Source organism: Salvelinus namaycush, chromosome 9 (assembly GCF_016432855.1).
Source record: "Salvelinus namaycush isolate Seneca chromosome 9, SaNama_1.0, whole genome shotgun sequence".
Lineage (NCBI taxonomy): Eukaryota > Metazoa > Chordata > Actinopteri > Salmoniformes > Salmonidae > Salvelinus > Salvelinus namaycush.
In genome coordinates, this window is record NC_052315.1 from 54,939,795 (window position 1) to 54,953,325 (window position 13,531).

A 13,531-nucleotide genomic window follows, 5' to 3' on the forward strand; every position below is an offset into this window, starting at 1 on the left:
GTGATCAGGCCTACCACTGTTGTGTTATCGGTAAATTTGATGATGGTGGAGTCTTGCCTGGCCATGCAGTCATGAGTGAACAGGGAGTACAGGAGGGGACTGAGCACGCACCCCTGCTGGGCCCCCGTGTTGAGGATCAGCGTGGCGGATGTGTTGTTACCTACCCTTACCACCAGAGGGCGGCCCGTCAGCAAGTCCAGGATCCAGTTGCAGAGGGAGGTGTTTAGTCCCAGGGTCCTTAGCTCAGTGATGAACTTTGAGGGCACTATGGTGTTGAACGCAGAGCTGTAGTCAATGAATAGCATTTTCACATAGGTGTTCCTTTTGTCCAGGTGGGAAAGGGCATTGTTGAGTGCAATAGATTGCATCATCTGTGGATCATTTTGGGCGGTATGCAAATTGGAGTGGATCATTTCATGGCTACAGACGTGAGTGCAACAGGTCGGTAGTAATTTAGGCAGGTTACCTTAGTATTCTTGGTTCAGGGACTATGGTGGTCTGCTTGAAACATGTTGGTATTACAAACTCAAGCTCGGAGTACACATCCTGGTAATCCATCTGGCCCTGCGGCCTTGTGAATGTTGACCTGTTTAAAGGTCTTACTCACATCGGCTACGGAGAGCGTGATCACACAGTCATCCGGAACAGCTAATGCTCTCATGCATGTTTCAATGTTACTAGCCCCGAAGAGAGCATAGAATTTAGCTCATCTGGTAGGCTTGTGTCACTGGGCAGCTCGCGGCTGTGCTTCCCTTTGTAATCTGTAATAGTTTGCCAGCGTCGGAGCACAAGCAAGTCTCTTCTTCTTATTGGTGTCCTTTAGTAGTGGTTTATTTGCAGCATTTCGACCATGAAGGCCTGATTCACACAGTCTCCTCTGAACAGTTGATGTTGAGATGTGTCTTACTTTAACTCTGAAGCATTTATTTGGGCTGCAATCTGAGGTGCAGTTAACTCGAATGAACTTATCCTCTGCAGCAGAGGTAACTCTGGGTCTTCCTTTCTTGTGGTGGTCCTCATGAGAGCCAGTTTCATTAGAGCGCTTTATGTTTTTTGCGACTGCACGTGAATAAACTTTCAAAGTTCTTGAAATTTTCCGGATTGACTGACCTTCATGTCTTAAAGTAATGAAGGACTGTCGTTTATCTTTGCTTATTTGAGCTGTTCTTGACATAATATGGACTTTGCCTTTTACCAAATAGGGCTATCTTCTGTATACCACTCCTACCTTGTCACAACACAACTGATTGGCTCAAACGCATTAAGAATGAAATAAATTCCACAAATGAACTTTAACAAGGCACACCTGTTTAATTGAAATGCATTCCAGGTGACTACCTCATGAAGCTGGATGAGAGAATGCCAAAAGTGTGCAAAGCTGTCATCAAGGCAAAGGGTGGCTACTTTGAAGAATCTCAAATATAAAATATATTTAGATTTGTTTAAGACTTTTTTGGTTACTACATGATTCCATATGTGTTATTTTATAGTTTTGATGTCTTCGCTATTAATCTACAATGTAGAAAATAGTAAAAATAAAGAAAAACCCTTGAATGAGTAGGTGTGTCCAAACTTTTGACTGGTACTGTATGCCTATACAGTTGAAATCTGAAGTTTACATACACTTAGGATCATTAAAGCTCATTTTTCAACCACTCCGCAAATTTCTTGTTAACAAACTATAGTTTTTGGCAAGTCGGTTAGGACATCTACTTTGTGCATGACAAGTAATTTTCCAACAATTGTTTACAGACAAATTATTTCAATTATCATTCACTGTATCACAATTCCAGTGGGTCAGAAGTTTACATACATTAAGTGGACTGTGCCTTTAAATTTTAGAAGCTTCTGATTGGCTTAAATGACAACCTTCAAACTCAGTGCCTCTTTGCTTGACATCATGGGAAAATCAAAAGAAATCAGCCAAGACCTCAGAAAAAAAATTGTAGACCTCCACAAGTCTGGTTCATCCTTGGGAACAATTTTCAAATGCCTGAAGGTACCACGTTCATCTGTACAAACAATAGTACACAAGTATAAACACCATAGGACCACACAGCCGTCATACTGCTCAGGAAGGAGACGCGTTCTGTCTGCTAGAGATGAACGTACTTTGGTGCGAAAAGTGCAAATCAATCTGAGAACAACAGCAAAGGACCTTGTGAAGATGCTGGAGGAAACAGGTACAAAAGTATCTATATCGTCATAACCTGAAAGTTCGCTCAGCAAGGAAGAAGCCACTGCTCCAAAACCGCCATAAAAAAGCCAGACTATGGTTTGCAACTGCACATGGGGACAAAGATTGTACTTTTTGGAGAAATGTCCTCTGGTCTGATGAAACAAAAATAGAACTGTTTGGCCATAATGACCATCGTTATGTTTGGAGGAAAAAGGGGGAGGATTGCAAGCCGAAGAATACCATCCCAACCGTGAAGCACGGGGGTGACAGCATCATGTTTTCGGGGTGCTTTGCTGCAGGAGGGACTGGTGCACTTCACAAAATAGATTGCATCATGAGGGATGAAAGTTATGTGGATATATTGACATCTCAAGACATCAGCCAGGAAGTTAAAGCTTGGTCGCAATTGCGTCTTCCAAATGAACAATGACCCCAACCATACTTCCAAAATTGTGGCAAAATGGCTTAAGGACAACAAAATCAAGGTATTGGAGTGGCCATCCCAAAGCCCTGACCTCAATCCTATAGAACATGTGTTCGAGCAAAGAGGCCTACAAACCTGACTCAGTTACACCAGCTCTGTCAGGAGGAATGAGCCAAAATTCACCCAACTTATTGTGGGAAGCTTGTAGAAGGCTACCCAAAACGTTTGGCCCAAGTTAAACAAATTAAAGGCAATGCTACCAAATACTAATTGAGTGCATGTAAACTTCTGACCCACTGGGAATGTGATGAAAGAAATAAAAGCTGAAATAAATCGTTCTCTCTTCTATTATTCTGACATTTCACATTCTTAAAATAAAGTGGTGATCCCAACTGACCTAAGACGGGGAAGTCTTACTAGGATTGAATGTCAGAAATTGTGAAAACGTATTTTAAATGTACTTGGCTAAGGTGTATGTAAACTTCCGACTTCAACTGTACATCCAGAATATGTGTGCACTCACTGAGCAGTGCTCCCCCATAGAGTCTGATGGAGACACTGGTGTTGTTGATCTCCTCTTCAAACACTATGTCATACAGCTGCTTGGGCAACACCAGGGCCTGCAGAGGGAACACAACACAGCACACTCATCATCTTAATCACAACACGCACCATTGTAGCAATACTTCGGGGGATAGTTTGAGGTCCCGGAGCATAGCTCGATCAACCATGGGCAGCGGTTCTAACTACTGCTCCAAGAAAGCTAGGTCTGTTTGTGACAAAATCACCAGGCAGTTGCTCCTCAAATAGAGCATTCGACAGAGCATAACTTAATTTACCAATAAACAATGTGGCTTCCTGTACCCCCGCAGTAAAACCATTCACAGACATAGTAACAGGGTCTAAGGTCATTCAGCTACACAGTAAATTTAGGGGCAGACAAAGGCTGAGCTGTTCCTCCCAGATGTCCCATAGAGATAGTGTAGTGAAGACTAACTGTATGGGACTTTGTTCACTAAAGAGAGGGGAGACTGAAAGAGTGGACAAACTGCTTCCTTAACTCCTAGTGAAATATTTTGGTACAGTACAGTTCTAAACCACTTGCGAAAGTTCTAAACGGTGAAAGATAACCCTACTGTCAAGCCAGAGAATAGAAACACTTCAGGTGAGTCGTGGTTACAGAGGTCTGGATCATGTTTTACTACAGGTAAATGCCAAAATAAAGGAAATATTTGAATAAGTGAGGGATAGAAAGTATATTGAAAGAAGATGCTTCCACACAGGTGTGGTTCTCGAGTTAATTACGCAATTAACAACCCATCATGCTTAGGGCCATGTATAAAGATACCCTGCTGCCCATTATTTTCTACCATGGCTAGAAGAAGAGATCTCAATGACTTTGAAAAATGGGTCTCTTAAAAGGAGTGTGTGTCTCATTCATCAGATCTCAACCCAATTGAACACTTATGTGAGATGCTGGAGCGGCGCCTGAGACAGTGCTTTCTCCCTTTCCACCTAATACGGTCACCTGTTACGGTGACCGTATTACCGCCACACCGGCAGTCACGAGTAGTGACCGCAGTCAAATTCCACATGACAGTTGAGTCACAGTAACTAGGCTTCTCCAAAACTGCGCTTTGATGTCGCCGATGGTCATTAGTAGCCTACCAAACGTGCTAATGGCCTGGTACTCAGCGCTCTATTGTCCCTCTTAATAAATGCAAATGCGATCGAAAATCAAATCAAACACTTCATGAGAGCCCTGGCATTCAGAGTTTACGCAGAATAGGATAATCTTTTGAGCAGCGAAAGCCAGCTCCTCATAGCTGGTTGATGCATGGAATGAAATAAGTGTTCCTATGAGCCCACGGGGCGCAACATTTCTATAGGCTATGATATGAAATTGGGTGAGAAAACAGAGTTTTAATGACCTCTTAAAAAGACGAGGATCCCATCAGCTTCCTATAGGTTAGGCATACTATATTTACTTCTCACATTTCCTAATATTAAGCACATTGCTTTGCTTTACAACCAAGGTAGTCTACCTGGCTGGCATAAAAATTAACTGCAGGAAAAGCGCCCTCCATTCGCTATTCAAGTGCAATATGGATGGCACCTTTTTCCCCAGCCCCTGTTCCATTCTAAATCAACTAATTTCACATGCAGTATCAGTCAAAAGTTTGTACACACCTACTCATTCAAAGGTTTTTCTTTATTTTACTAATTTCTACATTGTAGATTAATAGTGAAGACATAAAAATTATGAAATAACACAATTGAAATCATGTAGTAACCAAAAAAGTCTTAAAACAAATCAAAATATATTTTATATTTTATATTATTCAATGCAGCCACCCTTTGCCTTGATGACAGCTTTGCACACTCTTGGCATTCTCTCAACCAGCTTCATGAGGTAGTCACCTGGAATGCATTTCAATTAAAAAGGTGTGCCTTGTTAAAAGTAATTAGTGGCATTTCTTTCATTCTTAATGCGTTTGAGCCAATCAGTTGTGTTGTGACAAGGTAGGGGTGGTATACAGAAGATAGCCCTATTTGGTAAAAGACCAAGTCCATATTATGTCAAGAACAGCTCAAATAAGCAAAGATAAACGACAGTCCTTCATTACTTTAAGACATGAAGGTCAGTCAATCCGGAAAATTTCAAGAACTTTGAAAGTTTATTCAAGTGCAGTCGCAAAAACCATCAAGTGCTATAATGAAACTGGCTCTCATGAGGACCACCACAGGAAAGGAAGACCCAGAGTTATCTCTGCTACAAAGGATAAGTTCATTAGAGTTAACTGCACCTCAGATTGCAGCCCAAATAAATTATTCACAGAGTTCAAGTAAGAGACATATCAACATCAACTGTTCAGAGGAGACTGTGTGAATCAGGCCTTCATGGTCAAAATGCTGCAAAGAAACCACTACTAAAGGACACCAATAATAAGAAGATACTTGCTTGGGCCAGAAACACGAAATCTGTCCTTTGGTCAGATGAGTCCAAATTTGAGATTTTTGGATTCCAATCGCTGTGTCTTTGTGAGACACAGAGTAGTTGAACAGATGATCTCCGCATGTGTGGTTCCCACCGTGAAGCATGGAGGAGGAGGTGTTATGGTGTGGGGGTGCTTTGCTTGTGTGTGATTTATTTAGAATTCAAGGCACAATTTACCAGCATGGCTACCACAGCATTCTGCAGCGATACACCATCCCATCTGGTTTGCACTTAGTGGGACTATAATTTGTTTTTCAACAGAACAATGACCCAAAACGCACCTCCAGGCTGTGTATGGGCTATTTTACTACGAAGGAGAGTGATGGAGTGGTGCATCAGATGTGGGAACTCCTTCAAGACTGTTGGAAAAGCATTCCTCATGAAGCTGGTTGAGAGAATGCCAAGAGTGTGCAAAGCTGTCATCAAGGCAAATGGTGGCTACTTTGAAGAACCTCAAATGTAAAATATATTTTGAGTTGTTTAACACTTTTTTGGTTACTACATGATTCCATATGTGTTATTTCATAGTGTCGACGTCTTCACTAGTATTCTACAATGTAGAAAATAGTAAAAATAAAGAAAAACCCTTGAATGAGTAGGAGTGTCCAAACTTTTCACTGGTACTGTACATGATTTAGTATATGTAAAAATGTAGCCTAGCCCATAGGCCTATATGTTTTGATAAGGTTTGTATCACAACTAAAGTGGCCAAATAAATCTAAGAGTAGCCTATAGGCCTAGGACCCCTGGAACAAGGTTGGAGAGCCCATAGCCTAGTTAAAGGTATGGGATTTTGTGAATAAGAGACTGAGGAAGTGCTCAAAAACCAGAGCTGAGTCCATGCTTTTCAAACTACTTTTTTCAAATCATCATTAGTCACATCATACAGCCTGAGAAAGCATTAGAAATCAAAACATTCAACATAAGTTTTTTTTTATCACAACTAAAGCAGCATACATAACTCTAAAATAAGCATGTAGGAGGACCCGTTTGAAATGATCACTTTGTTAACTGCTCAACACAGAATAGTGCACACTACCTCAGAAATTGTTTGGGGAAAATATCCTTTCCATTTTATTCAGCTATGTTCAATTCTATTCTTGTTACTTTTAAATAATATACAATAATGCCACAGGAAGTATTTCATTTGCAATTCTGTCGTTCTGAAATAGGCAATATTTTCTTCATATTATAATTTTTCTTTCGATTTATTTGGATGGTGCAGGCAACCCTGGTCCTAGAGTGCCACAGCCAGTTCATGTTTTCGATTTAACCAGGCAATCACTGAATTGATCAATTAGCTCAGTTGGTCAGGTGTGGTGCCTAGTTGGAACATAATCTTGCAGTATCTGTGGCACTCCAGGAACAGGGTTGCCTACCCCTGGTGTAGGCTATATTAAATGGATTTTGGCTTTTTAAAATGTTGATGTTCCAAAGGTCAGCATCAGTGGCTTGTATGCTATGTGTAATTAACAGTCAACAACCATGAGACCGGCAGTTATTTGCATGACAGTTACCGGCTGACAACATTTCATGACCGCCACACAGCCCTATTTCCACCACCATCAACAAAACACCAAATGATGGAAATTCTTGTGGAAGAATGGTGTTGCGTCCCTCCAAAACGGATACAGACACTTGTAGAATACACCCCAAGGCGCTTTGTCGCTGTTCCGGCAGCTCGCAGTTGCCCAATGCCCTATTAAGACACTATGTTGCTGTTTCCTTTATTTTGGCAGTTACCTGTATGTGTGTGTTGTGACTGTGTGTCATTCAGACTCTATCAACTCACCATCAAGGCCATGACTGTGAAGGCTACTGCAGAGATGAGGATCCAGACCCTCAGTCCAACAGGCTCTCGCACCTGATACTTGATGTCATTCCCCAACATCTGACTGAGCTGTGTGTGTGTGTGTGTGTGTGTGTGAGAAAGAGACACACACAGGGAGAGAGACAGAGAGAGAGATGACGAGGAAGGAAAGAACATCATGAAGACATTTTCTAATTAGAGCTAGTTAATGTCTATTGCCGGAGAGTCAGGAAACCGCTCAGGGATTTTACCATGAGGAAATGGTGTCATTAAAACAGTTAGAGTTTAATTGCTGTGATAGTAGAAAACTGAGGATGGATCAACATTGTAGTTACTCCACAGAGTGAAGCGAAGGAAGAATACAGAATAAAAATATTCCAAAACATGCATCCTGTTTGCAACAAGGCATGAGAGCTTCTTAAATGCAATAAATGTTTTTTTAGCTTTCTTAAAAAAGCATATTCTTCTCCTCTCCCCTGGGTCCCTATAAGAGAAAGTAGAGCACTTTTTTTTTCTGTCAATATACAGTGCCTTCGGAAAGTATTCAGACCCCTTCACTTGTTCCACATTTTTTTACATTACAGCCTTATTCTAAAATTGATTAAATAAATAAAAATCCTCAGCAATCTACACACAATACCCCATAATGAGAAAGCAAAAACAGATCTGACATTTTAGCAAATTGATTAAAAATAAACAGAAATTCCCTCATTTACATAAATATTCAGACCCTTTGCTATGAGACATGAAATTGAGCTCAGGTGCATCCTGTTTCCATTGATCATCCTTGACTTTTTTCTACAACTTGATTGGAGTCCACCTGGGGTAAATTCAATTGATTGGACATGATTTGGAAAGGCACACACCGGTCTATATAAGGTCCCACAGTTGAAAGTGCATGTCAGAGCAAAAACCAAGCCATGAGGTTGAAGGAATTTGTCCATAGAGCTCCGAGACACGATTGTGTCGAGGCACAGACCTGGGGAAGGGTACAAAAAAAATGTCTGCAGCATTGAAGGTCCCCAAGAACATATTGACCTCCATCATTCTTAAATGGAAGAAGTTTTGATCCACCAAGACTCTTCCAAGAGCTGGCCGCCCGACCAAACTGAACAATTGGGGGAGAAGGGCCTTGGTCAGGAAGGTGAACAAGAACCCGATGGGCACTCTGACAGAGATCTAGAGTTCCTCTGTGGAGATGGGATAAGCTTCCAGCAGGACAACCATCTCTGCAGCACTCCAGCAATCAGGCCTTTATGGGAGGAGTAGCCAGACGGAAGCCACTCGTCAATAAAAGGCACATGACAGCCAGCTTGGAGTTTGCACAAAGGCACCTAAAGACTCTCAGACCATGAGAAACAATATTCTCTTGTCTGATGAAACCAAGTTTGAACTCTTTGACCTGAATGCCAAGCATCACATCTGGAGGAAACCTGGCACCATCCCTACAGTGAAGCATGGTGGTAGCTGGGTGCTTGTTATACTTGTGAGATTTGTTTATGACATTTCGCAGTGGAACACGTGAAAATTGTTTGTACTTTTTACCTGTTGGAGACCTCTGCACTAAAGTACTACTACAAACATTTTTAACTTTGTCCTGAATACAAAGTGTTATGTCTGGAAAAATCTAATACAACACATTACTGAGTACCACTCTCCATATTTACAAGCAGAATGGTGACTGCATCATGTTATGTGTATGCTTGTTATCATTAAGGATTGGGGAGTTTTTCTGGATCAAAAAAAGAAACAGCACGGAGCTAAGTAAAGGCAAAATCCTAGAGGAAAACGTGGTTCAGTCTGCTTTCCACCAGACATTTGGAGATTAATTCACCTTTCAGCAGGACAATATCCTAAAACACAAGGCCAAATCCACACTAGAGTTGCTAACCAAGTAGACAATGAATGGTCCTAAGTGGCCGAGTTACAGTTTTGACTTAAATCTGCTTGAAAATCTATGGCAAGACCTGAAAATGATTGTCTAGCAATGATCAACAACCAATTTGACAGACCCGGAAGAATTTTGAAAATAATAATTGGCAAATGTTGTACAATTCAGGTGTGGAAAGCTCTTAGAGACTTACCGAGAAAGTCTCGCAGCTGTTATCGCTGCCAAAGGTGCTTCTACAAAGTATTGACTCAGTGGTGTGAATACTTATGATTAGGAGATATTTCTGTATTTAATTTTCAATAAATTAGAGAACATTTCTAAAAACATGTTTTCACTTTGTTATTATGGGGTATTGTGTGTAGACTGGTGAGAAATTTGATTTAATTCATTTTTAAATCAGGCTGAAAAAATAAATGTGGAATACGTCAAGGGGTATGAATACTTTCTGTCTTGTTCTTGTCTCCAACCCCCTTCAGGTGTCGCCCATTTCCCCCATTATCCCCTGTGCTTTTATACCTGTGTTTTCTGTTTGTCAGTTGCCAGTTCATCTTGTCTCATCAAGCCTACCAGAGTTTTTCCTGTACTGCTGTTTTTCTCTCTAGTCCCTGTTTTCTAGTTTTCCCGGTTTTGACCATTCTGCCTGCCCTGACCCTGCCTGCCGTTCTTTACCTTTCTGACTCTGCTCTGGATTACTGACCTCTGCCTGCCCTTGACCTGTTGTATGCCTGCCCCCTGTTTTTGTAATAAACTTGTGTTACTTCGACTGCCTGCATCTGGGTCTTATTCTGAGGTCTGATCGTACGAACTGGCCATGACTGACCCAGCAGACTCGGACCAGGTCCGCAACGCCATCTCCTTAGCCACCATTGGGAGACACGAGGAGTTACTCCGAGGTCTTATGGACGGATTCCAGACCGGGAGGACTCTCGCCTGGGCTACCGCGGTGTGGGAACAACAATCTGCCGTGTTTCTCAGCTTGGAGGAATTTGTGGCTGAGGTAAAAAAGGTTTTAGATTTTACGTTGTCTGGGAGAGAAGCTGTCCGGAAGTTACACCAGCTTCGCCAAAACTCCCGCAGTGTGCCGGACTATGCGGGTGATTTCCGCACGTTAGCTGCTGAGAGTGCCAGGAATACGGATTTCCCTGTTCGACACATTCCTTCATGGATTATCGGAGGAGGTTAAGGACGAGCTCGCAGCCCGGGAACTGCCTACAGATCTCGATTCGCTCATCGCCTTGACCATCTGGATCAATAGGCGGCTACGGGAACTTAGGGGGGAGAGGAGGTCTGATTCCAGTCCCAATTGCTTGCCCCCGGTGAACTCCGGATGTCCCCGAGAGGATCCGAGCTCACCAGAGTTCCCCCGAAGTCTACCGATTCGCCTTTATTGGAGCCGATGCAACTCGGCAGAGCTAGTCTGTCTCCAGCCGAACGATTACGCAGACTTAAAACCAAGAGTTGTCTGTATTGCGGAACTGCTGGTCATTATGTGCCTACCTGTCCTTTAAATTGACCAGGCTCATCAGTAGGTATGAGTACTCTGGTGGGCCATACGGAGAGTTTTTCTTCTCCCCTTACTTGCACCCCTCTTTATGCCATCCTGCTGTGGGGCGACCAGTCTACATCTCTCTGGGTTCTCATTGACTCTAGGTCGCCGAGAATTTCATGGACGCCACCCTGGTGTCTGAGCTAGGTATCCCCACTCTGCCACTCTCCAGTATCCTGGACGTTAAAGCACTGGATGGGCGCTCTATAGGCAGGCTTACCCACAATACTAGCCCTATCCACCTGCGTGTGTCCGGGAACCACAGTGAGTCAATACAGTTATACAGTTTATGCTCATCAAGTCTCCTCAGGTTCCCGTGGTATTGAGGTTCTTGGCTCCAGCCCTTCTTACATCAGCTGATATATCAAAGTGCTGTACAGAAACCCAGCCTGAAACCCCAAACAGCAAGCAATGCAGGTGTAGAAGCACGGTGGCTAGGAAAAACTCCCTAGAAAGGCCAAAACCTAGGAAGAAACCAGGCTATGAGGGGTGGCCAGTCCTCTTCTGGCTGTGCCGGGTGGAGATTATAACAGAACATGGCCAAGATGTTCATATGTTCATAAATGACCAGCATGGTCAAATAATAGTATTCACAGTGAACAGGTCAGTGTTCCATAGCCGCAGGCAGAACAGTTGAAACTGGAGCAGCAGCACGGCCAGGCGGACTGGGAACAACAAGAAGTCATCATGCCAGGTAATCCTGAGGCATGGTCCTAGGGCTCAGGTCCTCCGAGAGAGAGAAAGAAAGAAAGAGAGAATTAGAGAGAGCATACTTAAATTCTTATAGGACACCGGATAAGGCAGGAGAAATACTACAGATATAACAGACTGACCCTAGCCCCCCGACACTACTGCAGCATAAATACTGTAGGCTGAGACAGGAGGGGTCAGGAGACACTGTGGCCCCATCTGATGATACCCCCGGACAGGGCCAAACTGGCAGGATACAACCACACCCACTTTGCCAAAGCACAGCCCCCACACACCTAGAGGGATATCTTCAACCACCAATTTACCATCCTGAGACAAGGCCGAGTATAGCCCACAAAGATCTCTGCCACGGCACAACCCAAAGGGGGCGCCAATCCAAACAGGAAGATGACGTCAGTGACTCAACCCACTCAAGTGACGCCTCCCTCCTAGGGACGGCATGGAAGAGCACCAGTAAGCCAGTGACTCAGCCCCTGTAATAGGGTTAGAGGCAGAGAATCCCAGTGGAGAGAGGGGAACCGGCCAGGCAGAGACAGCAAGGGCGGTTCGTTGCTCCAGTGCCTTTCTGTTCACCTTCACACTCCTGGGCCAGACGACACTCAATCATAGGACCTACTGAAGAGACGAGTCTTCAATAAAGACTTAAAGGTTGAGACCGAGTCTACGTCTCTCACATGGGTAGGCAGACCATTCCATAAAAATGGAGCTCAATAGGAGCTCTATAGGAGAAAGCCCTGCCTCCAGCTGTTTGCTTAGAAATTATAGGGACAATTAGGAGGCCTGCGTCTTGTATGTACGGCAGGACCAAATCGGAAAGATAGGTAGGAGCAAGCCAATGTAATGCTTTGTAGGTTAGCAGTAAAACCTTGAAATCAGCCCTTGCCTTAACAGGAAGCCAGTGTAGGGAGGCTAGCACTGGAGTAATAAGATACAATTTTGGGGTTCTAGTCAGGATTCTAGCAGCCGTATTTAGCACTAACTGAAGTTTATTTAGTGCTTTATCCGGGTAGCCGGAAAGTAGATCATTGCAGTAGTCTAACCTAACCTAACAAAAGCATGGATACATTTTTCTGCATCATATTTGGACAGAAAATGTCAGATTTTTGCAATGTTACGTAAATGGAAAAAAGCCGTCCTTGAAACAGTCTTGATATGTTCGTCAAAAGAGAGATCAGGGTCCAGAGTAACGCCGAGGTCCTTCACAGTTAAATTTGAGACAACTGTACAACCATCAAGATTAATTGTCAGATTCAACAGAAGATCTCTTTGTTTCTTGGGACCTAGAACAAGCATCTCTGTTTTGTCCGAGTTTAAAAGTAGAACGTTTTCAGCCATCCACTTCCTTATGTCTGAAACACAGGCTTCCAGCGAGGGCAATTTTGGGGCTTCACCATGTTTCATTGAAATGTACAGCTGTGTGTCATCCGCATAGCAGTGAAAGTTAACATTATGTTTTCGAATAACATCCCCAAGAGGTTAAATATATAGTGAAAACAATAGTGGTCCTACAACAGAACCTTGAGGAACACCGAAATTTACAGTTGATTTGTACAAACCATTCACAGAGAAACTGATATCTTTCCAACAGATAAGATCTAAACCAGGCCAGAACTTGTCCATGTAGACCAATTTGGGTTTCCAATCTCTCCAAAAGAATGTGGTGACCGATGGTATCAAAAGCAGCACTAAGGTCTAGGAGCACGAGGACAGATGCAGAACCTCAGTCTGACGCCATTAAAAGGTAATTTACCATCTTCACAAATGCAGTCTCAGTGCTATGATAGGGTCATAAACCAGACTGAAGCATTTCGTATATATTGTTTGTCTTCAGGAAGGCAGTGAGTTGCTGCGCAACAGCTTTTTCTACAATTTTTGAGAGGAATGGGAGATTCGATATAGGCCAATAGTTTTTAAATATTTTCAGGGTCAAGGTTTGGCTTTTTCAAGAGAGGCTATATTACTGCCACTTTTA

At 43.0% G+C, this 13,531-nt stretch overlaps 1 protein-coding gene across 1 annotated transcript in view; it reads right to left on the reverse strand.

Annotated features, from left to right (window-relative positions):
• The window catches only part of LOC120053556 (tumor protein p53-inducible protein 11-like), a 64,682-nt gene that overhangs the window by 14,765 nt on the left and 36,386 nt on the right, over positions 1–13,531 (reverse strand). Inside the window, exons 2-3 of the mRNA XM_039000689.1 lie at positions 7,394–7,501; positions 3,127–3,223 (exon numbers count right to left, since the gene is read on the reverse strand). Of these exons, the coding sequence (XP_038856617.1) occupies positions 3,127–3,223; positions 7,394–7,501 (205 nt within the window). The remainder of the gene's footprint in view (positions 1–3,126; positions 3,224–7,393; positions 7,502–13,531) is intronic.